General features: G+C 39.2%; 3 protein-coding genes across 3 annotated transcripts; 1 reads left to right on the forward strand and 2 right to left on the reverse strand.

Annotated features, from left to right (window-relative positions):
* Window positions 1-11,910: 11,910 nt before the first annotated feature.
* Window positions 11,911-15,571, reverse strand: LOC108094570. Its single transcript, XM_017195184.2, is given in 13 exon segments — window positions 11,911-12,048; window positions 12,108-12,156; window positions 12,218-12,485; window positions 12,546-12,778; window positions 12,958-14,009; window positions 14,085-14,267; window positions 14,338-14,478; window positions 14,527-14,573; window positions 14,576-14,659; window positions 14,719-14,830; window positions 14,889-15,032; window positions 15,095-15,199; window positions 15,259-15,571. Coding segments are annotated over 9 exon segments (1,761 nt in total). The 5' UTR covers window positions 15,463-15,571; the 3' UTR covers window positions 11,911-12,048; window positions 12,108-12,156; window positions 12,218-12,485; window positions 12,546-12,778; window positions 12,958-13,268.
* Window positions 15,572-15,878: 307 nt separating this feature from the next.
* Window positions 15,879-21,564, forward strand: LOC108094690 (ras GTPase-activating protein 1). The gene is made up of 9 exons (XM_017195413.2): window positions 15,879-15,924; window positions 17,350-17,743; window positions 17,885-17,998; window positions 18,079-18,151; window positions 18,310-18,719; window positions 18,792-19,641; window positions 19,794-20,700; window positions 20,769-20,919; window positions 21,204-21,564. Exons 2-9 carry the CDS (start codon window positions 17,521-17,523, stop codon window positions 21,350-21,352), a joined length of 2,877 nt encoding a protein of 958 aa, XP_017050902.1. The 5' UTR covers window positions 15,879-15,924; window positions 17,350-17,520; the 3' UTR covers window positions 21,353-21,564.
* Window positions 21,565-22,266: 702 nt separating this feature from the next.
* LOC108094707 (pre-rRNA 2'-O-ribose RNA methyltransferase FTSJ3) lies at window positions 22,267-25,001 on the reverse strand. Its single transcript, XM_017195443.2, has 2 exons — window positions 23,050-25,001; window positions 22,267-22,924 (listed from the first exon to the last, which is right to left on the reverse strand). Exons 1-2 carry the CDS (start codon window positions 24,905-24,907, stop codon window positions 22,338-22,340), a joined length of 2,445 nt encoding a protein of 814 aa, XP_017050932.1. The 5' UTR covers window positions 24,908-25,001; the 3' UTR covers window positions 22,267-22,337.
* Window positions 25,002-26,169: the final 1,168 nt, after the last annotated feature.

Genomic DNA, 26,169 nt, shown 5'->3' on the forward strand with positions numbered 1-26,169 from the left:
GAACCTTAAAAGAACCACTTGCTTGAGGTGGAGTTATTGTTAGTTGTGTTTTCACTTTATGGATTGTACTTGCCCACGGCGATTCAGATGAACTAATTGATCTTTCAGTTGATTGAGTCAGTGACTTCGGTACTGATCTTGTTTCCTCTTCGTGAGTTGTTCTAGTACCCGGCATTTCCGGTGAACTTATTGATGATGCACTTTGTTGCGGGAGAGATAACGATAGTTTTCTTGTTTCGCCTTGAGTGTGTTGGTATATTTCTGTACTCTGAATCTTAAAAGAATTGCTTGGTAGTGGTGAAGTAATTGTTAGTTGTGTTTTCTCTTCTTGAACTGTACTTGCCCACGGCGATTCAGATGAACTAATTGATCTTTCAGTTGATTGAGTCAGTGACTTCGGTACTGATCTTGTTTCCTCTTCGTGAGTTGTTCTAGTACTCGGCATTTCCGGTGAACTTATTGATGATGCACTTTGTTGCGGGAGAGATAACGATAGTTTTCTTGTTTCCCCTTGAGTGTGTTGGTATATTTCTGTACTCTGAATCTTAAAATAATTGCTTGGTAGTGGTGAAGTTATTGTTAGTTGTGTTTTCTCTTCTTGAACTGTACTTGCCCTCGTCGATTCAGATGAACTAATTGATCTTTCAGTTGATTGAGTCAGAGACTTCGGTACTGATCTTGTTTCCTCTTCGTGAGTTGTTCTAGTACTCGGCATTTCCGGAGAACTTATTGATAATGCACTATGCTGCGAGAGAGATAACGGCAGTTTTCTTGTTTCGCCTTTAGTGTGTTGCGGGAGAGATAACGATAGTTTTCTTGTTTCCTCTTGTACAGATATTCTCATTGATGTTGCACTTGGATGAGGTGGAGATAATGATAGACCTGGTGTGACTATTGAGCTCGCCCCTTTCGTAATGCATTCGCAGATGCACGATTCGTCACCCATTTCTAATTGACAAGAACAATCACAGGCAAGGAAACTTGAGTCTTCCAGGGTGAGTGTTGAAACTGTACTCGAATGAGGAAGAGGTTTCGGTGATTTTGTCGTTTCCTTTTGAGTAAGTTGGTATGTCTCGGAACTCTGAACCTTAAAAGAACCACTTGCTTGAGGTGGAGTTATTGTTAGTTGTGTTTTCACTTTATGAATTGTACTTGCCCACGGCGATTCAGATGAACTAATTGATCTTTCAGTTGATTGAGTCAGTGACTTCGGTACTGATCTTGTTTCCTCTTCGTGAGTTGGTCTAGTACTCGGCATTTCCGGTGAACTTATTGATGATGCACTTTGTTTCGGGAGAGATAACGATAGTTTTCTTGTTTCCCCTTGGGTGTGTTGGTATATTTCTGTACTCTGAATCTTAAAAGAATTGCTTGGTTGTGGTGAAGTAATTGTTAGTTGTGTTTTCTCTTCTTGAACTGTACTTGCCCTCGTCGATTCAGATGAACTAATTGATCTTTCAGTTGATTGAGTCAGAGACTTCGGTACTGATCTTGTTTCCTCTTCGTGAGTTGGTCTAGTACTCGGCATTTCCGGAGAACTTATTGATAATGCACTATGCTGCGAGAGAGATAACGGTAGTTTTCTTGTTTCGCCTTGAGTGTGTTGCGGGAGAGATAACGATAGTTTTCTTGTTTCCTCTTGTACAGATATACTCATTGATGTTGCACTTGGATGAGGTGGAGATAATGATAGACCTGGTGTGACTATTGAGCTCGCCCCTTTCGTAATGCATTCGCAGATGTACGATTCGTCACCCATTTCTAATTGACAAGAACAATCACAGGGAAGGAAACTTGAGTCTTCCAGGGTGAGTGTTGAAACTGTACTCGAATGAGGAAGAGGTTTCGGTGATTTTGTCGTTTCCTTTTGAGTAAGTTGGTATGTTTCGGAACTCTGAACCTTAAAAGAACCACTTGCTTGAGGTGGAGTTATTGTTAGTTGTGTTTTCACTTTATGAATTGTACTTGCCCACGGCGATTCAGATGAACTAATTAATCTTTCAGTTGATTGAGTCAGTGACTTCGGTACTGATCTTGTTTCCTCTTCGTGAGTTGGTCTTGTACTCGGCATTTCCAGTGAACGTATTGATGATGCACTTTGTTGCGGGAGAGATAACGATAGTTTTCTTGTTTCCCCTTGAGTATATTGGTATATTTCTGTACTCTGAATCTTAAAAGAATTGCTTGGTTGTGGTGAAGTAATTGTTAGTTGTGTTTTCTCTTCTTGGACTGTACTTGCCCACGGCGATTCAGATAAACTAATTGATCTTTCAGTTGATTGACTCAGTGACTTCGGTACTGATCTTGTTTCCTCTTCGTGAGTTGGTCTAGTACTCGGCATTTCCGGTGAACTTATTGATGATGCACTTTGTTGCGGGAGAGATAACGATAGTTTTCTTGTTTCTCCTTGGGTGTGTTGGTATATTTCTGTACTCTGAATCTTAAAAGAATTGCTTGGTTGTGGTGAAGTAATTGTTAGTTGTGCTTTCTCTTCTTGAACTGTACTTGCCCACGGCGATTCAGATGAACTAATTGATCTTTCAGTTGATTGAGTCAGTGACTTCGGTACTGATCTTGTTTCCTCTTCGTGAGTTGGTCTAGTACTCGGCATTTCCGGTGAACTTATTGATGATGCACTTTGCTGCGGGAGAGATAACGGTAGTTTTCTTGTTTCCTCTTGAGTGTGTTGGTATATTTCTGTACTCTGAATCTTAAAAGAATTGCTTGGTTGTGGTGAAGTAATTGTTAGTTGTGTTTTCTCTTCTTGAACTGTACTTGCCCTCGTCGATTCAGATGAACTAATTGATCTTTCAGTTGATTGAGTCAGAGACTTCGGTACTGATCTTGTTTCCTCTTCGTGAGTTGGTCTAGTACTCGGCATTTCCGGAGAACTTATTGATAATGCACTATGCTGCGAGAGAGATAACGGTAGTTTTCTTGTTTCGCCTTGAGTGTGTTGCGGGAGAGATAACGATAGTTTTCTTGTTTCCTCTTGTACAGATATACTCATTGATGTTGCACTTGGATGAGGTGGAGATAATGATAGACCTGGTGTGACTATTGAGCTCGCCCCTTTCGTAATGCATTCGCAGATGCACGATTCGTCACCCATTTCTAATTGACAAGAACAATCACAGGGAAGGAAACTTGAGTACTTCGGTACTGATCTTGTTTCCTCTTCGTGAGTTGGTCTTGTACTCGGCATTTCCAGTGAACGTATTGATGATGCACTTTGTTGCGGGAGAGATAACGATAGTTTTCTTGTTTCCCCTTGAGTATATTGGTATATTTCTGTACTCTGAATCTTAAAAGAATTGCTTGGTTGTGGTGAAGTAATTGTTAGTTGTGTTTTCTCTTCTTGAACTGTACTTGCCCTCGTCGATTCAGATGAACTAATTGATCTTTCAGTTGATTGAGTCAGAGACTTCGGTACTGATCTTGTTTCCTCTTCGTGAGTTGTTCTAGTACTCGGCATTTGCGGTGAACTTATTGATGATGCACTTTGTTGCGGGAGAGATAGCGATAGTTTTCTTGTTTCCCCTTGTGTGTGTTGGTATATTTCTGTACTCTGAATCTTAAAAGAATTGCTTGGTTGTGGTGAAGTAATTGTTAGTTGTGCTTTCTCTTCTTGAACTGTACTTGCCCACGGCGATTCAGATGAACTAATTGATCTTTCAGTTGATTGAGTCAGTGACTTCGGTACTGATCTTGTTTCCTCTTCGTGAGTTGGTCTAGTACTCGGCATTTCCGGTGAACTTATTGATGATGCACTTTGCTGCGGGAGAGATAACGATAGTTTTCTTGTTTCTCCTTGGGTGTGTTGGTATATTTCTGTACTCTGAATCTTAAAAGAATTGCTTGGTTGTGGTGAAGTAATTGTTAGTTGTGCTTTCTCTTCTTGAACTGTACTTGCCCACGGCGATTCAGATGAACTAATTGATCTTTCAGTTGATTGAGTCAGTGACTTCGGTACTGATCTTGTTTCCTCTTCGTGAGTTGGTCTAGTACTCGGCATTTCAGGTGAACTTATTGATGATGCACTTTGTTGCGGGAGAGATAACGATAGTTTTCTTGTTTCTCCTTGGGTGTGTTGGTATATTTCTGTACTCTGAATCTTAAAAGAATTGCTTGGTTGTGGTGAAGTAATTGTTAGTTGTGCTTTCTCTTCTTGAACTGTACTTGCCCACGGCGATTCAGATGAACTAATTGATCTTTCAGTTGATTGAGTCAGTGACTTCGGTACTGATCTTGTTTCCTCTTCGTGAGTTGGTCTAGTACTCGGCATTTCCGGTGAACGTATTGATGATGCACTTTGTTGCGGGAGAGATAACGATAGTTTTCTTGTTTCCCCTTGAGTGTGTTGCGGGAGAGATAACGATAGTTTTCTTGTTTCCTCTTGTACAGATATACTAATTGATGTTGCACTTGATTGTGGTGGAGATAATGATAGACCTGGTGTGACTATTGAGCTCGCGCCTTTCGAAATGCATTCGCAGATGCACGATTCGTCACCCATTTCTAATTGACAAGAACAATCACAGGCAAGGAAACTTGAGTCTTCCAGGGTGAGTGTTGAAACTGTACTCGAATGAGGAAGAGGTTTCGGTGATTTTGTCGTTTCCTTTTGAGTAAGTTGGTATGTTTCGGAACTCTGAACCTTAAAAGAACCACTTGCTTGAGGTGGAGTTATTGTTAGTTGTGTTTTCACTTTATGAATTGTACTTGCCCACGGCGATTCAGATGAACTAATTGATCTTTCAGTTGATTGAGTCAGTGACTTCGGTACTGATCTTGTTTCCTCTTCGTGAGTTGGTCTAGTACTCGGCATTTCCGGTGAACGTATTGATGATGCACTTTGTTGCGGCAGAGATAACGATAGTTTTCTTGTTTCCCCTTGAGTGTGTTGCGGGAGAGATAACGATAGTTTTCTTGTTTCCTCTTGTACAGATATACTAATTGATGTTGCACTTGATTGTGGTGGAGATAATGATAGACCTGGTGTGACTATTGAGCTCGCGCCTTTCGAAATGCATTCGCAGATGCACGATTCGTCACCCATTTCTAATTGACAAGAACAATCACAGGCAAGGAAACTTGACTCTTCCAGCGTGAGTGTTGAAACTGTACTCGAATGAGGAAGAGGTTTCGGTGATTTTGTTGTTTCCTTTTGAGTAAGTTGGTATGTTTCGGAACTCTGAACCTTAAAAGAACCACTTGCTTGAGGTGGAGTTATTGTTAGTTGTGTTTTCACTTTATGAATTGTACTTGCCCACGGCGATTCAGATGAACTAATTGATCTTTCAGTTGATTGAGTCAGTGACTTCGGTACTGATCTTGTTTCCTCTTCGTGAGTTGGTCTAATACTCGGCATTTCCGGTAAACTTATTGATGATGCACTTTGTTGCGGGAGAGATAACGATAGTTTTCTTGTTTCCCCTTGAGTGTGTTGCGGGAGAGATAACGATAGTTTTCTTGTTTCCTCTTGTACAGATATACTAATTGATGTTGCACTTGGATGAGGTGGAGATAATGATAGACCTGGTGTGACTATTGAGCTCGCGCCTTTCGAAATGCATTCGCAGATGCACGATTCGTCACCCATTTCTAATTGACAAGAACAATCACAGGCAAGGAAACTTGACTCTTCCAGCGTGAGTGTTGAAACTGTACTCGAATGAGGAAGAGGTTTCGGTGATTTTCTTGTTTCCTTTTGAGTAAGTTGGTATGTTTCGGAACTCTGAACCTTAACAGAACCACTTGCTTGAGGTGGAGTTATTGTTAGTTGTGTTTTCCCTTTATGAATTGTACTTGCACTTGGCATTTCAAATGTACTTATTGAGCTTTCCTTTGATTGAGTGAGAGACTTCGGTACTGTTCTTGTTTCCTCTTTGTGAGTTGTTTTCTTACTCGGCATTTCAGATCTACTAATTGATGTTGCACTTGGATGAGGTGGAGATAATGATAGACCTGGTGTGACTATTGAGCTCGCGCCTTTCGAAATGCATTCGCAGATGCACGATTCGTCACCCATTTCTAATTGACAAGAACAATCACAGGCAAGGAAACTTGAGTCTTCCAGGGTGAGTGTTGAAACTGTACTCGAATGAGGAAGAGGTTTCGGTGATTTTCTTGTTTCCTTTTGAGTAAGTTGGTATGTTTCGGAACTCTGAACCTTAAAAGAACCACTTGCTTGAGGTGGAGTTATTGTTAGTTGTGTTTTCCCTTTATGAATTGTACTTGCACTTGGCATTTCAAATGTACTTATTGAGCTTTCCTTTGATTGAGTGAGAGACTTCGGTACTGTTCTTGTTTCCTCTTTGTGAGTTGTTTTCTTACTCGGCATTTCAGATCTACTAATTGATGTTGCACTTGGATGAGGTGGAGATAATGATAGACCTGGTGTGACTATTGAGCTCGCGCCTTTCGAAATGCATTCGCAGATGCACGATTCGTCACCAATTTCTAATTGACAAGAACAATCACAGGCAAGGAAACTTGAGTCTTCCAGGGTGAGTGTTGAAACTTTACTCGAATGAGGAAGAGGTTTCGGTGATTTTCTTGTTTCCTTTTGAGTAAGTTGGTATGTTTCGGAACTCTGAACCTTAAAAGAACCACTTGCTTGAGGTGGAGTTATTGTTAGTTGTGTTTTCACTTTATGAATTGTACTTGCACTTGGCATTTCAACTGTACTTATTGATCTTTCAGTTAATTGAGTCAGTGACTTCGGTACTGATCTTGTTTCCTCTTCGTGAGTTGGTCTAGTACTCGGCATTTCCGGTGAACGTATTGATGATGCACTTTGTTGCGGGAGAGATAACGATAGTTTTCTTGTTTCCCCTTGAGTGTGTTGCGGGAGAGATAACGATAGTTTTCTTGTTTCCTCTTGTACAGATATACTAATTGATGTTGCACTTGGATGAGGTGGAGATAATGATAGACCTGGTGTGACTATTGAGCTCGCGCCTTTCGAAATGCATTCGCAGATGCACGATTCGTCACCAATTTCTAATTGACAAGAACAATCACAGGCAAGGAAACTTGAGTCTTCCAGGGTGAGTGTTGAAACTTTACTCGAATGAGGAAGAGGTTTCGGTGATTTTCTTGTTTCCTTTTGAGTAAGTTGGTATGTTTCGGAACTCTGAACCTTAAAATAACCACTTGCTTGAGGTGGAGTTATTGTTAGTTGTGTTTTCACTTTATGAATTGTACTTGCACTTGGCATTTCAACTGTACTTATTGATCTTTCAGTTGATTGAGTCAGTGACTTCGGTACTGATCTTGTTTCCTCTTCGTGAGTTGGTCTAGTACTCGGCATTTCCGGTGAACGTATTGATGATGCACTTTGTTGCGGGAGAGATAACGATAGTTTTCTTGTTTCCTCTTGTACAGATATACTAATTGATGTTGCACTTGGATGAGGTGGAGATAATGATAGACCTGGTGTGACTATTGAGCTCGCGCCTTTCGAAATGCATTCGCAGATGCACGATTCGTCACCCATTTCTAATTGACAAGAACAATCACAGGCAAGGAAACTTGACTCTTCCAGCGTGAGTGTTGAAACTGTACTCGAATGAGGAAGAGGTTTCGGTGATTTTGTTGTTTCCTTTTGAGTAAGTTGGTATGTTTCGGAACTCTGAACCTTAAAAGAACCACTTGCTTGAGGTGGAGTTATTGTTAGTTGTGTTTTCCCTTTATGAATTGTACTTGCACTTGGCATTTCAAATGTACTTATTGAGCTTTCCTTTGATTGAGTGAGAGACTTCGGTACTGTTCTTGTTTCCTCTTTGTGAGTTGTTTTCTTACTCGGCATTTCAGATCTACTAATTGATGTTGCACTTGATTGTGGTGGAGATAATGATAGACCTGGTGTGACTATTGAGCTCGCGCCTTTCGAAATGCATTCGCAGATGCACGATTCGTCACCCATTTCTAATTGACAAGAACAATCACAGGCAAGGAAACTTGAGTCTTCCAGGGTGAGTGTTGAAACTGTACTCGAATGAGGAAGAGGTTTCGGTGATTTTCTTGTTTCCTTTTGAGTAAGTTGGTATGTTTCGGAACTCTGAACCTTAAAAGAACCACTTGCTTGAGGTGGAGTTATTGTTAGTTGTGTTTTCACTTTATGAATTGTACTTGCACTTGGCATTTCAACTGTACTTATTGATCTTTCAGTTAATTGAGTCAGTGACTTCGGTACTGATCTTGTTTCCTCTTCGTGAGTTGGTCTAGTACTCGGCATTTCCGGTGAACGTATTGATGATGCACTTTGTTGCGGGAGAGATAACGATAGTTTTCTTGTTTCCCCTTGAGTGTGTTGCGGGAGAGATAACGATAGTTTTCTTGTTTCCTCTTGTACAGATATACTAATTGATGTTGCACTTGGATGAGGTGGAGATAATGATAGACCTGGTGTGACTATTGAGCTCGCGCCTTTCGAAATGCATTCGCAGATGCACGATTCGTCACCAATTTCTAATTGACAAGAACAATCACAGGCAAGGAAACTTGAGTCTTCCAGGGTGAGTGTTGAAACTTTACTCGAATGAGGAAGAGGTTTCGGTGATTTTCTTGTTTCCTTTTGAGTAAGTTGGTATGTTTCGGAACTCTGAACCTTAAAATAACCACTTGCTTGAGGTGGAGTTATTGTTAGTTGTGTTTTCACTTTATGAATTGTACTTGCACTTGGCATTTCAACTGTACTTATTGATCTTTCAGTTGATTGAGTCAGTGACTTCGGTACTGATCTTGTTTCCTCTTCGTGAGTTGGTCTAGTACTCGGCATTTCCGGTGAACGTATTGATGATGCACTTTGTTGCGGGAGAGATAACGATAGTTTTCTTGTTTCCTCTTGTACAGATATACTAATTGATGTTGCACTTGGATGAGGTGGAGATAATGATAGACCTGGTGTGACTATTGAGCTCGCGCCTTTCGAAATGCATTCGCAGATGCACGATTCGTCACCCATTTCTAATTGACAAGAACAATCACAGGCAAGGAAACTTGACTCTTCCAGCGTGAGTGTTGAAACTGTACTCGAATGAGGAAGAGGTTTCGGTGATTTTGTTGTTTCCTTTTGAGTAAGTTGGTATGTTTCGGAACTCTGAACCTTAAAAGAACCACTTGCTTGAGGTGGAGTTATTGTTAGTTGTGTTTTCCCTTTATGAATTGTACTTGCACTTGGCATTTCAAATGTACTTATTGAGCTTTCCTTTGATTGAGTGAGAGACTTCGGTACTGTTCTTGTTTCCTCTTTGTGAGTTGTTTTCTTACTCGGCATTTCAGATCTACTAATTGATGTTGCACTTGATTGTGGTGGAGATAATGATAGACCTGGTGTGACTATTGAGCTCGCGCCTTTCGAAATGCATTCGCAGATGCACGATTCGTCACCCATTTCTAATTGACAAGAACAATCACAGGCAAGGAAACTTGAGTCTTCCAGGGTGAGTGTTGAAACTGTACTCGAATGAGGAAGAGGTTTCGGTGATTTTCTTGTTTCCTTTTGAGTAAGTTGGTATGTTTCGGAACTCTGAACCTTAAAAGAACCACTTGCTTGAGGTGGAGTTATTGTTAGTTGTGTTTTCCCTTTATGAATTGTACTTGCACTTGGCATTTCAAATGTGATTATTGAGCTTTCCTTTGATTGAGTGAGAGACTTCGGTACTGTTCTTGTTTCCTCTTTGTGAGCTGTTTTCATACTTGGCCTTTCAGATATACTGATTGATGTTGCACTTGGCTGAAGTGGAGATAATGATAGACCTGGTGTGACCATTGAGCTCGCGCCTTTCGAAATGCATTCGCAGATGCACGATTCGTCACCCATTTCTAATTGACAAGAACAATCACAGGCGAGGAAACTTGACTCTTCCAGTGTTTGTTTGGAAACTGTACTCGAATGAGGAAGAGATTTCGGTGATTTTCTTGTTTCCTCTTGAGTAAGTTGGTATGTTTCTGCACTCTGAATCACCGATTGTTTCCATTTTTCCTCTTGAGTTATTTGAAATGTTGCTGCACTTCGACTTTTAATAGAATCAGGTGTTGTGGAATATTGAAAAATTTCATATGGTGCAGTAAATGCTTCTTTTGAAAAATAAAACAAAAGATTTGTGAAACAGGAGCAAGAAGAATTTTTTTGTGGTAACGGACACCTCCTGCAGACATTATTTCCTGATGGTGTACTGCTTGTTTGCGATTCAATAATTTCCCGCGATGTCAGCTTCGGCGATTTAATTAAATTGGTTTTAGTTGCATTATGTGATGTATGCATGCGATATATTTCTGAACTCGAAACTGTAGATTTTCTGTCTAACGTTGTAGTAGTATGTGGTGTCCCTGAAATTGTTGACATTTCTGAGCATTCTGTGCAGCCATCCTCTGAAGATGAACTTGTCAACTCATCACATAGTTCGCAGAAGGAAGTTTTTTTTCCTCCTCAGTTATGTGATATATTACCGAACTCCAAACTGTGGGTGCTCTACTGGACATTGTAGTAGTATGTGGTGTCCCAGAAGTTGAGGTGTGAATTACCGAACTCCAAACTGTGGGTGTTCTACTGGACATTGTAGTAGTATGTGGTGTCCCAGAAGTTGAGGTGTGAATTACCGAACTCCAAACTGTGGGTGTTCTACTGGACATTGTAGTAGTATGTGGTGTCCCAGAAGTTGTTGACATTTCTGAGCATTCTGTGCAGCCTTCCTCTGAAGATGAACTTGTCAACTCATCACATAGTTCGCAGAAGGAAGTTCTTTTTTCCTCCTCAGTTATGTGATATATTACCGAACTCCAAACTGTGGGTGCTCTACTGGACATTGTAGTAGTATGTGGTGTCCCAGAAGTTGAGGTGTGAATTACCAAACTCCAAACTGTGGGTGTTCTACTGGACATTGTAGTAGTATGTGGTGTCCCAGAAGTTGAGGTGTGAATTACCGAACTCCAAACTGTGGGTGTTCTACTGGACATTGTAGTAGTATGTGGTGTCCCAGAAGTTGTTGACATTTCTGAGCATTCAGTGCAGTCTTCCTCTGAAGATGAACTTGTCAACTCATCACATAGTTCGCAGAAGGAAGTTCTTTTTTCCTCCTCAGTTATGTGATATATTACCGAACTCCAAATTGTGGGTGTTCTACCGGACATTGTAGTAGTATATGGTGTCCCAGAATTTGTTGACATTTCTGAGCATTCAGTGCAGCCTTCTTCTGAAGATGATCTTGTCAACTCATCACATAGTTCGCAGAGGGACGTTGGATTTAATGTTGTGTTCATCATCATTAAAGTTGAGGGTGAAGATTCTGAGCATTCATAGCATGCTTCTTGTGAAGAAAAGTCACTTAAATCCGTAAAGCCATCACACAGTTCACAAATGGTTGTCTGATATAATGTTGTGGGCGCCATCGATATTTCCCCAACTTTAGGAAACGGGTTTAACAGCTTTAAGTAAGTAACGCTGTTGTTTGGTAATTTTAATAAATCCATTGCCTGATGTGATAAATTTAATTTTCTTGATTTTGAAAGCGTCGTTGAATTCTGCATGCTTTCTATATTTAGTGGCGTCGTCAGAACTGGTAGTATAATTTGGTTTCTTGCTTGAATTTTTGTATTACCCATAGTGTCTGATTCTTCAAGTCCATTCTTATCGGGCTCAAGCCCGCTGCTTAAAAAAATATTCACGAGGGTAAAAGGTAAAGGTGATTTCACTTTTATAACTGATTTATTGTTAATTAGATTTAATTGTAAGCCACTGATATATTTTTTGTTGATCGCTTCAGATAATTTACCTGTTTGAATTATTGGCAGCGTTATATAAGAAAAATTATACTTATGTATATGTTTTTTTTCAGGGTAAAAGTTATATGTTTTTTCTACCTGATTATTTACATAACCAAAAAAATTAAGTATCTCTAGTGTTTTGTTTGTAGATTTATTGACGTTTTTTTTCCGAGTTTTTGATTTTACAGAATTGTTAGAAAAAACTATCCTCTGGGCATTTTTAATCACATAGTTATGTTTTGATTTCGTTTTGTAGGTATATGATGAATTCCGCACCTTAGAATACATTTCTTAAATTATGAGCTCTCCGAAAATACACTTTTCCAAAAACTCACCATTCGTGCACGGCCTTTTATATTTATCTTGCGATGTAAGTTGGTTGTGCTTTGAAAAGATTCAATGATGAATTCAAATATTATGCATCGTTTTAAAGTACTTTTCTTACTTATAAATTGTGAAAAACATTGTATTTGTTTTTTTTTATAAAAGCTCTGTAGATTTTTAACGGTTATGCCACTCCGCAAAATGTTAAGTTCTCTCTCTACAAGGCGTAGTGATTTTATAAATTTCATTGCAGTATTTTTGCTTATATATGATTTGTTAGCTACTTTATTTTGATTTAGTACCAACTGCCAGTCGGAAGTATTAAAGAACTTGTTGTGGTGTATGGTGTGCAAGAAATTATGATTGAAAAAGTCTTTCTTCCAAAATTCCTATATAAACCAAAAATATCCAATTAAAGAAACTTTTTTTTCTTGATTGCAAGAACTTACCCTCAATAAATCATAGTTCCAAACTGGAAAGATGGTGAAGCCGCTAATAGGCCAATTAAAAAAGTGAACTAAATAATTGTTTTCCAATTTTTTTGTTAGATGTGATATCTGGTGTAAACTTAGAATTCATAAATTTGAAATAATATATGTATTTCAAAGCATAATTTTTATCAACTTTTTCATTTAACGGCACATTGGGCACTTCTCGAAATTGTTTATCCGTCGTAGTATGCCTAAAATAGTTAAAACGTTTTTCATGAGAAAACGATGGCTTAGATAAATACATGTAAAAGGCTAAGTTCCGATTGGAATTTGGATCCTTTATCCAAAATATTCTTTTTGAATTATTAACGGGTTCTGCAAATAAAAACGCGTGTTACCAATCAGAACTTAGATTTTTAACATTACTCACCTGCGAAAATATGGATAAGAAAAGCAAAAGTTATACAAAAACAATTTACAAACTGCATTATCGAGCTTACTTAATACAACTATTAGAACTGCTGCAAGTTTTCATACAAGTAAGTTTAAAAGGTCTTCATTGATAAATAATTACTTTAAATTGAATAGTCATGCCCTCTGATTTAAAAGTTGGCGCTTAAATGCGATTGGTCACAGCTTTATGTTGTCATTACACACCATTCAAGCATCTTATTTACTATTAATTATTTAATAAGGCTGGAAACTTGCAAATATAAAAATGAATGGTAAGTAAAATCCAAGTTACGCATCGTCGGCTTTTGTCTCCACAACGCGACTTATAAGGGGAATATCTTCCACCTTTGTAAAATTGGCCAATGAGTCAGCATTTAAAATGTTTTGGATATAGTCATGTCTGAACTTTTCCCATTTTCGTGTCTTAAGAAAGTCCTTGTACAAAGCCTCTCTGGTTGGAATGTTGCATTCAAGGTAGAAACGCTGCCGTTGCCAAATGTTACCGGGATTTTGGGCGGGCTCAAAGAGCCAAAAACGAGGTATCAGAATGCACTGCACTGTTGTTCTAGCCATAATCACACGATGATCCATTTTCTCGCCCAACCCAAAGATCCCGCCGTAGGTAAGTGAGCCAACGTCAATGAAGTGCGTTTCATAGTGCTCGGTAGGATTTGTGTCCTCTACAGTGGGATGAAGTGAAGTGGACGAGGCGGTGAATATTTCCGAACCCTTTGTCGTTTCGCTTTCTACGACCATTTCGCTTATCTCCAAAAATGGCGAATGCCTCATAGATTTTTCACTTTCTCGTTCCTCGACCAACTCCTCGAAGGCAACATTACTTTCTTCGCCTTCGCCCCCGCCCATTAAGTAGAACTCATACTCGTCCCGCTCTTCTTGACATTCAACCTCCCGCTGCCGCAGTCTTTGCCGTTGTCTGAGACGTCCTTGATCCTTGGTGGATCTCCTTGGCGGACCTTTTTTCATATCGGCACAAGCCCGCTGAATCTCCTTTAGACCCATTTTGCGTAGCTGTTAAGAAAGTCTAATATTGTCAGTACACTCTGAAAAGGTTGAACTGGGAATAACTATATTTTTAGCACCTACCCCCCTTTTCTTGCTCTGTGCGTTCTCATCTAGCGATGAAGTGGATTGCATGTACTCGTTTGCGTCAAAAATTCGTTCATTATTGGCGGTGGACTTGGAACCATCTTCCACCGAAAGGGCTCCGCTCTCCTTTTTGGGCACCATTGCCAGCTCAAATACTTTCTCCCTGTTTACCGTGCTCACCTAAAATTGTAAAAAAAAAAAAGTATTCATATCCCCGTCAAAAATCAAATATTACAAAATATAAAAACACCTTCATGTGAAGACACTGTAGAACAACGCACTCGCCACTCAGGACAAAATAGACAAAGCTCATGGATCCCAAGTCCTCGGTGTAAATCGTCTCCAAGGGATCGAACTGATGAATGGTTCCATACTTACTGGCGTTTACAATCTATAACGAGAATCTATATCAAAAGTCTGGTTTAATATAGGATCCTACCTGCTCTTCGTTAAGAAAGTGAAAATAGTCTAGGGCACGCAGGGCGTTCTTTTTTCCTGCCACAGCTTTTGCATAAAAGGTTGGAGGACAACTCTGTAGTTTGTGTTAAATACAGCCAGTAGCTCGCAATTAGCTGTAAAGAGCAAATTTGATTATATCTTGTTATTCTACTCTTGGAAGAATTACGCCTACTTGTGGCAATGTATGTGTTGGTTCTTGGAGCGTCTTCCATAACGTCGATGTCGCCAATACAATCACCGGGTCCAAAGATAGCATCTGATTGCACCACATAACCCTTTTTGGCCTACACAAAACAAATTCTCACACTCTAAATAAATATCTGAGATATTAATTAAACATACCTTATTTAAAACGCTTCTAGTCATTTCAACTTCTCCGGCGATTATAAAGTAAATTGTAATCGGAAAATCTCCCTCCTTCATGATTACGCGTCCGGGACTGACTGCCATAAATTTGACATATGGAACTAGACGGGCGCGTACTTTCTGCAAAGAAACAAGGTTTAACAAAAAATGGAAACAAAGAAATCCTTAAAAGAACTACCCACTGGTGGGAACTTTGAAAAGCATGCTAAGTTTGCAAGAATGTTGCACAGCTTTTTCCTCTCCTCTACGGTACGCGTAGAATGTGGAGTGCGCAGCAGGGATTTTTCCTGCAATTTTTGGAAAGAAGGATTGACTTCTCTAATGTAGGAATACTATTACGACTTACGGCCATGGTCATCATGCCAACTTTGCGCTTCTGACGCACCAACATAGCAACGTTCTTTTTGACATTAAGCGAAAGTCCCGTGTCCTCAGTTGCCTCATTTAGCCACTGCATGTTAAGTATTACAGTTCGAACCAGCTTCCTAAACCGATTTTTAGCAGCCTTTTTCAAATTGCCATCAAGCCCATCTCGTTGACGTTTAGACATTATAGATCTTGTTCTTTGGTAGGCCCTTATCAAATATTAGTCTTTTAGTTTTGATCGCATTATTGCTGGTCTGGTTTTGTGTAAAATCTTTCTTTTGTATGAAGATGGGATGTTTTGTTATGACAGCTATATTTGGGGTCACTAGGTTAAAAAAAAGTGAATAAATATTCACTACCATGTTATTATACTTCAAAAGCATCACAGACCAGAAAAAATAAAATTAAAGAGATAGCATTTTTAATTTTTTTTTTTTTTTTTTTATTTCTTTTAAAAACCGTTAAACCCTAAACTTTATATAAATAACTTGTTTCTTTCCAAACATTTATGGTTTCATTTTCAAGACAAGTCATTGCCGCTATTTTGACGCGGAAAATATCGATAACATTTGTTTGTGGTTTATTGGTATGATTCACTACGTTCACACTATGCACAATTGAATTCTATCGTTGGTTGTAGCTATCGGTACGGAAGAAATTTTGGGTTGTTTTTTTTTATTAAATGAAATTGTTATGAATAATACAGATTAAGCCCGTAATAAAGCTAAGTACTGAACAACTGATTAGTTTAGTTGATTTAACTTGGTGCAGCAATGTAAAACAGTGTAATGAACATTTATGTTTACACACGCGCATTAACCGATAAATCTTTTGTGTAGATGGGTTTTGTTTGTTGGGGCGCTGGACATACGAAAAAAGGAAAATAAGTGGTTGTGTTTAATGATTCATTGCACGGAAACCGAACACAATTGAGATTCTGGGGAACCCGTATATTTCGACCGCATGAGGAGGCAATAATGTCTATGATATGATTTGACTTCGGGTCGTGTATGTATGAAGAAAAGAACCGAATGTACATTTTCATTCATTCGGCTCGTTTGCCAAAAAGGGCTTAGCCTTAAAGTTTGTGTGTGTGGCTCCATATTAATTGCTTGTGTTTTAGATAGCTGTTGATGTACAAGAGGGTGCAGCAGTTGTCAGTGGTTCGAAAACCGATACATATACATATAAAAAAAATATATTGGATGGACGACCCTTCAGTCCAGACCAATAAGTAACGGGAAAGATATATTGTAACTTTGGGAATGTCCAAGCTTACCCGATAGGACCGCTAAGCATCCCATTTTGACAATAAAACTTAAAGATAAATGCAACCCATAGTTTATTTACCATAATTATAAACAATAATACAAGCAACAAATTCGTATTTCAATCTTCATGTCATAAGACAGACAAATAAACAACTTGAAAAAGTTGACCAGGAACCCAAAACTCCTATTTTTTGTAATTAAAAAAGAATATTTTTTATCATTTTATTCGGCCATAAAATGTTTACTTTTCTCATCCAAAAGATTTTTGAGCTTAAACTGCCTTATCCGGAAAAAGTTTGATTTCAATGTTGAAATTCTGCAAATGGCAATAATATTTTTCGAACAAATTGAGCGAATGCCCTTCCCATTGAATTTCTAGTATATATATATATATATATATAAATCTCAAAAGTTAACATTTATTAAAATTACGAAATCAATTAACTTTAGTTGCTCTTAAACATGTGGAATTGTTCGATTGACTTCGGTCCCCAATTTTTTTGTTGGACAGTTTTTGATTTTCAAATATGTATTTATTTTGATTAGTCAAAAAATGTATGATTTTTTTCGACATGAGTCATTTTTTGTTCGGATCCTTATTCTCTACAGACAAATCTGCTTGCCTCTAAATGTCGCATTATCATAAGTGATTCGTAGAATTAGATGACCTAATAAAACATGTAAAAAATTAGGTATATTATTTATTTAACAGCGCTCTATTAACAATATGCTTTACAATTAAATTGTTTGTATTCACGAATATAAAAAATGATCTTATTGCTATAATTTTCTTTTTACAGCCAAACACATGATCAGCACGGAAAACGCAATACAATCAAAATAACAAATTTTTTTTTTTTAATATACGCAAACATATTGTTGCTATATGTGGCTTTTATTAAAACGAACTCAGCTAAAAGTTAAATATAGACTAAGACTGCCATTTACTGAATAGAAATTTAAAGCATAACATGGCGGACCTAATACATTTGGGTAATATAGATGTGGTCATTCAAAAAGATAAGCCCGGATCGCCAACGGGCTGTTCCGACGATGGAAACTTGGCGGGATTGGGTGGCATGAGTGGCTTGGGTATGCCACCCAATGGCCTAATGGCCACTGGTGGCATCGACTTGGGCGATTTAGCACAGGAATTGGATCACGACGAATTCGATGGACCCCATATGCAAAATGGTAAGCGAAATTTGTAATTATTTTAGTCTGTTTTTTTTTTATTATTTCTGGAGTTAATATTTAAAGAATGCAACACAAGCCTTGTTTCTTCTTAAAACTGAATTTTTGTTCGTTTTCGGCAAATTCAAATTCATATTAAAGGTGAACGTCCAGCGATTATTGCTCCTCCGGAAAGTGAATGGTACCATGGACGACTCGATCGCTATTCCGCAGAGTCGCGTCTCAGGGGAAGCAGTAAATTGGGCAGCTATTTAGGTGAGTACAATTTGTTGCTTTGGGTGAAAAGGTTCTAAATAAATTTATCTGTTCTGCCGCTGCATCTTAATGCCTGGCAGTCCGTGAAAGTGACCGCAAGCCTGGCTCTTATGTACTAAGCTATTATGGGCGCACCGGCATAAACCATTTTCGGTAAGTGTATTTTGTCCTAGAACTAAGTTTTGTTAAGGTAGCCCCTTTAGTCCCTAAATTAAAATGTTTATACATAGTCTTAGGCATATATTTATTTAATGTTTATATTTATATTTTATACATATTACATTTATTTTCTTTGAAATGTTCTTTTATAGAATCACAGCCGTTTGCGGAGACTTTTATATCGGTGGACGACAATTCATTTCCTTGAGCGATCTAGTTGGCTATTATACCTCATGTAGCGACCTACTAAAACGCGAAAGGTTAGCCATACCAGTTGCCCCGCCGGAGCCAGTAAATGACAAGAAGCGCGTCGTTGCCATCCTGCCTTACACCAAAATGCCAGAGACCGATGAGCTGAGTTTCCAGAAAGGTGATATATTCTTCGTGCACAATGACATGGGCGACGGATGGTTGTGGGTGACGGCCCATCGTACTGGCGAGCAGGGAATGATTTTCCGAGAACTTGTTGATGACTTGGATGTATCGATTGATCCGAATACCGTGTTTCCTTGGTTCCACCCGAACTGTACCAAAAACGAAGCCGTCGATATGTTGGTTAAAGGTTTGTTTACTTTTCCTATTTCCTATATCCTATATCCTTTCTTATTTAATTGTTTTTTATGCATTTTTACAGCTGGTCCAGGAAGTTTCTTGGTTCGTCCCAGCGACAACTCTCCCGGTGACTACTCTCTTTTCTTCCACATAAACAACCAAATCCAACGCTTTCGTATTGAGAAGAAGGGCGTACGATATTTGATGGGCGGGCGGACTTTTGAATGCCTGGACGCAGTTATAAATCGATATCGTAAGGAGCAAATTGTCGAGGGCCACTCACTCAATCATCCCGTTGTCAATGGCATTCAGCCGGAGTTCAATCAGCAATACGTCGTGGAGAAGGCTGCTGAAAAGATTTACGCAACACTGCGTGAGTGTCGCGACCAAATTGGCCTTAAGAAAATCAAAGGAATCAAACACCATGGGCATTTAAACAAAAAATCCGATAAAACGACCAAATGGAAGCAACTATATTTCGCTTTAATTAACGACGGATCTGAGACGCAACTCTGTTTCTACGACAATCCGAAGAAGACCAAACCGAAGGGTCTGATCGATTTGTCATGTGCTTACCTCTATCAATGTCACGACTCTCTGTGGGAGCGTCCCTATTGCTTTCAAATTGTCGAGAGGGCGTTGCCCTGTTTGGCCACCGTGACATATCTCTGTGCTCCTAGTCAGGAAAGCTACGTGGAATGGATCAACTCTCTGAAGGCCCAGTGCGACTCACAGTTGAGTCGGGCCCAGAAGAAGGTGTCGCGTCTACGCGAGCTTCGTTGTCTCAATCTGCATGTGCTCGAAGCGCATCGCTTACCATTCAAACTAGTGCCACATCCATACTGCAGTATTTCGCTAAACCAAGTCAAAGTGGGCAAGACGCGTGTCAAAATTGCACCCGAACCCGTTTGGGAGGAGGAGTTTGTACTAGAGTAAGTATTTATCGGGTTACTTTTTAAATTTTTTTTAGCTAAACCAAAAAACCAATTAGCCCGAAGCGAACTTCTCTTATTCGTTTGTTTTTAATACATATATTTTTTTTAGAGCTTGAGAAGCACCTACATAATGAATTATTTTCTTGCAGCGATGTTCCGCCAGATGTTGTCTCCCTAACCATAACGTTAATATCTCGGGGAAAACGTGGCAAAGATTCCGAAGTGGCCGAGCTAACCATTGACTTGTCGAGCCTGAAGAATGGACAGGAGACCGAGGGCTGGTACCAGCTCACCGGAATGACGCCCATGGGTGAATGGGGTTCGCTGCGGCTGCGTATGCGCTACCTCGACGATCTGATAATGCCATGCGAGGAGTACAGTCCTCTGCAGCAACTGCTGCTCGAATCGGAACTTTATGCTGTGAAGGCGTTGGCAGAACTGTGTCACAACGATCGCGTTCCTTTGGCCACGGCTCTGTTGCGAGTATTCCGGCAGGAGAAACGGGAGACGGAATTAATTCGAATGCTGTGCCAAGCGGAGGTGACGCGTGAAAATGAGACGACAACGCTGTTTCGGGGCGCTTCTCTGGCCACAACACTAATGGATCTATATATGCGCACTGAATGCAGTGGTTTCCTGCAGTCGGCAGTTAGCGAAACTGTACAGCGTATTCTCGAAAGTAAACAGTCGGCTGAATTGAATCCAACTAAAATGGACGTCAACGATGATGCCTGTACGAATGCAGAGTTCCTTCTGCAGATCCTTGATCTTGTTACCCAGTCAATATTCACTTCACCGGACGCCTGTCCACGAAACGTGCGCTTCATTTGCAATTGTCTTCAGAAAGCTGTGATGGCTAAGTGGCCAACAGAGCGGCTGGTGCGCACCCGAGTCGTCTCTGGTTTTATATTCTTACGTCTATTGTGCCCGGCGTTGCTGAATCCGCGCCAATTTGGCCTGGTCAGTGAGACGCCTCCGATGGCAGCCACTCGTTCATTAGTCATGGTCGCCAAGTGTCTGCAGAATCTGGCCAACTTGATTGAGTTTGGCGGCAAAGTGAGTGGAATTATGGTATACATATTTATATAATTATTATTTTGCAAAATTGCACTTCCTTATTTCAGGAACAATACATGGAGGTTGTCAATCCGTTTATTTTGAAAAACAAGGAACGCATGATTGTGTTCTTGGATCAACTATCCTTGGTAACCGATCCGAATCCTCCGCTTGGAATGTTTGTCGAACAAAGTACAAATCTCAATTCGCAAGACACTGGTAAGTTGTCAAACACACATAATAAGATTTATCTTGCTATTTATGCACTGTTGCTTTAGTCATTTCATTAATTAACATTAAATTGCACATTCACATTAAAAAATGATGATTTCTTCGGCCTTTCGGATTATATACACATATGTACATATGTTTAGAAAAATGCAAAAACAAATTTTAGCAATATAAAATCATTTTTCTGCCAACTTAATTTGAACTTTGGTTTTCAAAACTAATATTCCTTTCATATTTAATAAATAAATATATTTTGTTTATTGTTCTCCAAGGGCGCGAGCTGGCTACCTTGCATCACATCTGCGTGTCACATTCGCAAGAACTACACGAATTATCCAACATACTTTCAATTAAAAAGCTGGTCACAGTTACGGACATGTTGACCAAGCATAAACTAAAGTATCGCGAGATGATCAGCTAAAATAAAGTGCGAAGAACGGATAATAAAAGAGCTGTCGTCTTCTTATCTATCTACAAGTCCCTTCATACCTTTTTATAAAAATATTTATATGTGTATACTATTAGAATACATAAAATAAGAACTCATAATAACTGGTTGAATTGTATTGGAATAGTAAACAGAATATCATTTATAAAAATTATTTATATGAAATGAAACAAATATTTAACAGACCGGTATGCATTTATTTATTATTATTATTATTAAAAATTACTTATAAATACACTAGCTTATCCGGCATACTTCGTATAGCCGCAAACTCAGATAATGGACATGGTTTTGCTTTTAATATTGTGTTTAAAGCATTATCGTCAAATACCAGGCGTCATAATGCACAATTTTTGATTTAAAAATAACGCATAAAATCGAAATAAATTAGTTTACTAAATGCCAATTGAATTTAATAAGAGTACGAAAGACTTCTGAAAACATTGTAGTTTTTAATGTGTAGGTGGGTTCGAATAAGGTGAAGAACAACCAAAATCCCAAAGGAGATACCTTCCCCATTTTTTTTAAGTGCAATTTTATCCAGATGTTTTTGATGACACATCGTTTTAAGGTGTGGCAATGGACACATATGTACATCCTACTTTATCGTTCGTTGTTGTCTCTTCCGTTTGGTGGGATTTTGTGGTTTGGCATCAGACAATAATATTTTGATTTAAACTTTGAGTTGTTTCGGTTGAAGAGATCCAAACAAAAAATATTTATTTGTTAATTAAGACTTGACGAGTTTTCTGTTTAACAGAGGTCTTACGTCGTTTTCCTGTGAAGATATTCCATTCATTATTAACCACCCAATAAGAACCTTTTTTATTTAATAAAAATTATAAATTTTTATTTTTTAATATACCCTCTAAAAGTTTCAACGTCAATTTAATTTTTACGCATATATTTAATATCTAAAAAAAACATTACTGTTACATTTCTTTATACAGTTTATATTTTATTTTCGGCCCTTGCGCCCTTTTCCACCCTTTTCGCGTCGCTTCTTTGCGTCCAGCGAGCGCTTGTCCTTCTTCTCGCGAGGATCCACGACGCGATAGCGACCTTTCACTCCAGCTGGACGACGCGCTCGACGAGCTGCCGATTGTTTCTTGGCCACAACATACGTAACCTCCTTCTTTTTCTCCTGAGCCTTCTTGTACACCTTCTTGAGCTGTTTCGACTTTTCGTGATTGGTGGAATCGGTGTTCTCCATGATCTTCTCGGCCAGTTTCTTTGCCTTGGCCATGCGTTTTGTGGCACGACGCTGCTTGCGGGCCTTGGCCTCCATTACCTTCTTGATCGGGCGCACATTGAGCTCCTGCAATTTGCGTTGATACTCGGCAGTTAGCTCCTTGGGAACTGGCTGCGGTTTGGTCATGTGCTCATCCTCGTCTTGCACAAACCAGGCGGGCAGATTCTCATCGTTAAAGGCATATCGATTCCAGGCAGCATCGATCAGGTCTCGGCGTGTTTTCTTGTTGCGTGTTAAAAATGCTCCCAAGGCCATTTCACTTTCGGTTAAGCGAACCTTTTTCACAGGTGCCTCTGGAATGTTCAAATGGTGAAAGCAAATTTAGAAAGGCTTTTCTTTTGACAATAAATGTTAGTGACCAGCATTTTATATGTTTTAAACTGTTAGTCAGCATAACGATTAAATGTTTAATACTAACCTGTATTGGTTTCTTCGCCATCCTTGTTAACTTCGTCTTCGGAATCGGAGGACTCTGAGCTGCTTTCCTTTGATTCCTGATGACGTGCTCGGCGTTTGGCTTTCTTGCCCTTGACAACTTCCTCATTTGCATCCGCGGCAAGGGTGCTGCTTTCGCCCAATACTGAAACTCCCTTTGCCTTATACTCCTTTGCCAGATTGTCCAGATCGTAGTTCTCCTCATCATCATCCGATTGGATATTTTGGAGAACATCTTTCTCATACCAAAGCTGTACGCGTTGCTCGCGCTTGGTGTTTTTATCGCGAAAATCAGACGATTTAATAAGTGGATTCTCGGTGCGCTTTTTCCTCTTGCTTTTACCCTTTGAAACGTCGTCATCTTCGTCACTGAGACCCAGACCCTGTTTATTTAAATTTGCTTCATCATCCGAAGCATTGCTTTGCTCCTCTTCGTCATCGTCGTCGTCCTCGTAGTGCAAATCGTCATTCATTTTCGTGTCATCTTTGTCAAAATATTTATATTTTGCAAGCTTAGCTTGCTCGGGCGCAGATTCATCCACCGAAAAATCGGGCTGAACATCGAGCAATTCGTCCAGTTCATCGGCTGTTTTGATGTTTTTAAGATCAAAGATTTCATGCTCAGCCTCCTCGACGGGACCATCGTCGCCCTTGATAACCATGTTGAGGTTCATCTTCTCATGCAACTTGGCCTTCGTCTTTAGCGTCTTCTTGCGCTTTCGCTTCAAGTCCTTTTTCTCCTCGTCCATAATGGTATCGATTTGCGTTTGCAGTTCAGCATCTTCCATGTCCTCCAGTTCCTCTTGTGTCAATGGCTTGACTTTTTCCTCTTCTTCATTTGACTTACCGACTTCCAATGGCGTTTCCTTCTTCACAAAAAGTTCCCTTACATCCTTCCACCACTGCACAAGCCCTTTGATATCTTTGCGACCCAACACCTTGAGATCCTTACAGCATTCCAGGATTTCTGGCGTGGTTTTCTTGTGCTTTGCAATGCGATCATCATCGATGCGAATAGAACCAATGCCTTGTAGGACTGCCAGGGCATTTTCTGCCTTTAAAAACTCTGTGGCAGCCAAGTCGTTGCGCAGCGCAATATCCTGTGCTGTGTATCCCTCGGCTTTGATGCGTTTCTGCTTATCGGGATGAAGGAGGCTGCTCTTCTTCTTTGCATCAAGATCAAGCTCCTCAAAGACATACTTCGAGTCCAATAGACGGGGATCAATATGATCGGGTGCCAAGTATCCTTGGCAAACGACGAATATCTCAGCGGATTCCTTACGCGAGGCACTCGGCTTGGTGGCATGCACTTTCTTAAAGAGCTGCTTTAAAACCCAAAGCAAGGCATTGTAATCTTTGGAACGGAAAACTTTCGTGACAAACCAACCGCCGTTGCGCAGAAATTGTGTGGCCAACTTGAGGGCATTTAGGGTGAGGCAAATCTGCTGATAGGCATCATACAACCAATTGCGACCCACGTTTGGGGCACCATCGTGAAGCACAACATCGGCTTTCCAGGATTGCAACTCCTTGGTCAACGACTGTTTGCACTTATCGGTTGTGATATCCTCCACGAGACCAATGCAACCGGCAATTGGTCGAATGGGGAACAAGTCAACGCCAATGACAATGCTCGAAACGGGCATATTCTGTTTGGCCACCTGCATCCATCCTCCGGGAGCTGCGCACAGATCCAAACATACTTGTGATTGCTGCAGGAAACCGAATTTACGATTTAACTGAATCAATTTGAAGGCAGCACGCGATCGAAGACCAGTCTCCTTGGCTAGCTGGTAGAATTTATCCTTCCTGGTCTTTCCAACTTTGGTTTTCTTGCCCATTTTTAATGTGATTTAGTAAAAATCACCTTAAACCGAATCGAATTCAAATCAAATCATGCACGTGTTGCCAACAATGTGACCGTTTTTACAATTTCAATAAATCCATTCCGGCTTCAAGTATGCGCGTTAAGTCGCGACAAATAAATGTTTCACGAATGGAACGTTGGAGCTGGAACATATGGATTTTTTTTATTTAATACAGGCTTAAGTTTTAAAAGACATTTATTTAAAAAACAAATAAAATTTTTAATTCGCTTAAATTGTGAAATAAGAAACGCAATTCAAAAAATTATTTTAAATATTTTTTTTATACACTTACACCTATTATTAAATTCAAATTTTAAAATAATGGCCATATAACGGCTTTTTATGCTTTAAGCAAGCTACCCCTTAGCTATGTTTGGAAAAAACCAAAATCTTAGTAAAATTTATGGACAGCTTAAATGTTATTTAATATGGTATAGTGTTTTTTTGGCCCCCTAAAGGGGAAAAGTAAACCCACTCCTCAAGAGCGTCACTACAAAGGCTTTCTCTATCTCTTTCTAAGTCGTGTATTGCTATAAGACTTCTTACCTATTTATTCCTTGATAAGTACATATGTACATACTTTAATTGCGAATCTGTAGGATAGTTTCAAGAAAAGAAGAAAGATCTTAAAAACTTGACAGCCAAACAGAAACCAAATTTGAACACTGATTCTTCCCTTAACCCCATTAAATAATACGAGGCTTTTTTTATTTAGTTATTCGTGTAAAGTTGTGTATTTATATATTTTTCTATTGTTATCCAAAATTTTTAATGCAATACCTTATCTTACTGAAATACATTGAATGGTTTGTTTTTTACCTTTAAGTGAGCGAAAGACGGGCGAAGACATATAATTTTTATCAGTTAAAATTATAATCGTTTTGTATTTCTTGAAATAGTCTGTTTTAGTATCAATTTTAAATTTAGGCAAGGAATTGTTTGTTTTTAATTCGAAACGAAAGACGAATCAATGAAAACTAAGTAAAGTACGATTACAATTTAAAAATAATTTTCATAACACTAAACCCGATTTTAAAAAAAGTATACTAAATTTTTTAATTGACAACAGCAATATTTTGAAAAAATGTGTGTAGAATAAAACTTATAAAACACAAAAAATGTTAAGCTTTGTAAATTGCCAACAAAAATGTTATTGCTCAAATATTTTTAAACTGTAAAATTCGTCTTTCGTTAGGAATGGGGCTTTAAATTTGTTGTCGACTTAACCGTTTTTA

Source organism: Drosophila ficusphila, unplaced genomic scaffold, assembly GCF_018152265.1.
Source record: "Drosophila ficusphila isolate 14025-0441.05 unplaced genomic scaffold, ASM1815226v1 contig_198, whole genome shotgun sequence".
Classification (NCBI taxonomy): Eukaryota; Metazoa; Arthropoda; class Insecta; order Diptera; family Drosophilidae; genus Drosophila; species Drosophila ficusphila.

Coding starts and splice junctions, on each gene's coding strand:
- LOC108094690 (XM_017195413.2), top strand. CDS start 17,521: ATGGCGGACCTAATACATTTGGGTAATATAGATGTGGTCATTCAAAAA. Junction 17,999..18,078: donor TAAATTGGGCAGCTATTTAG/GTGAGTACAATT, acceptor AATGCCTGGCAG/TCCGTGAAAGTGACCGCAAG. Junction 18,720..18,791: donor CGTCGATATGTTGGTTAAAG/GTTTGTTTACTT, acceptor GCATTTTTACAG/CTGGTCCAGGAAGTTTCTTG.
- LOC108094707 (XM_017195443.2), bottom strand. CDS start 24,907: ATGGGCAAGAAAACCAAAGTTGGAAAGACCAGGAAGGATAAATTCTAC. Junction 22,925..23,049: donor TGGCGAAGAAACCAATACAG/GTTAGTATTAAA, acceptor TGAACATTCCAG/AGGCACCTGTGAAAAAGGTT.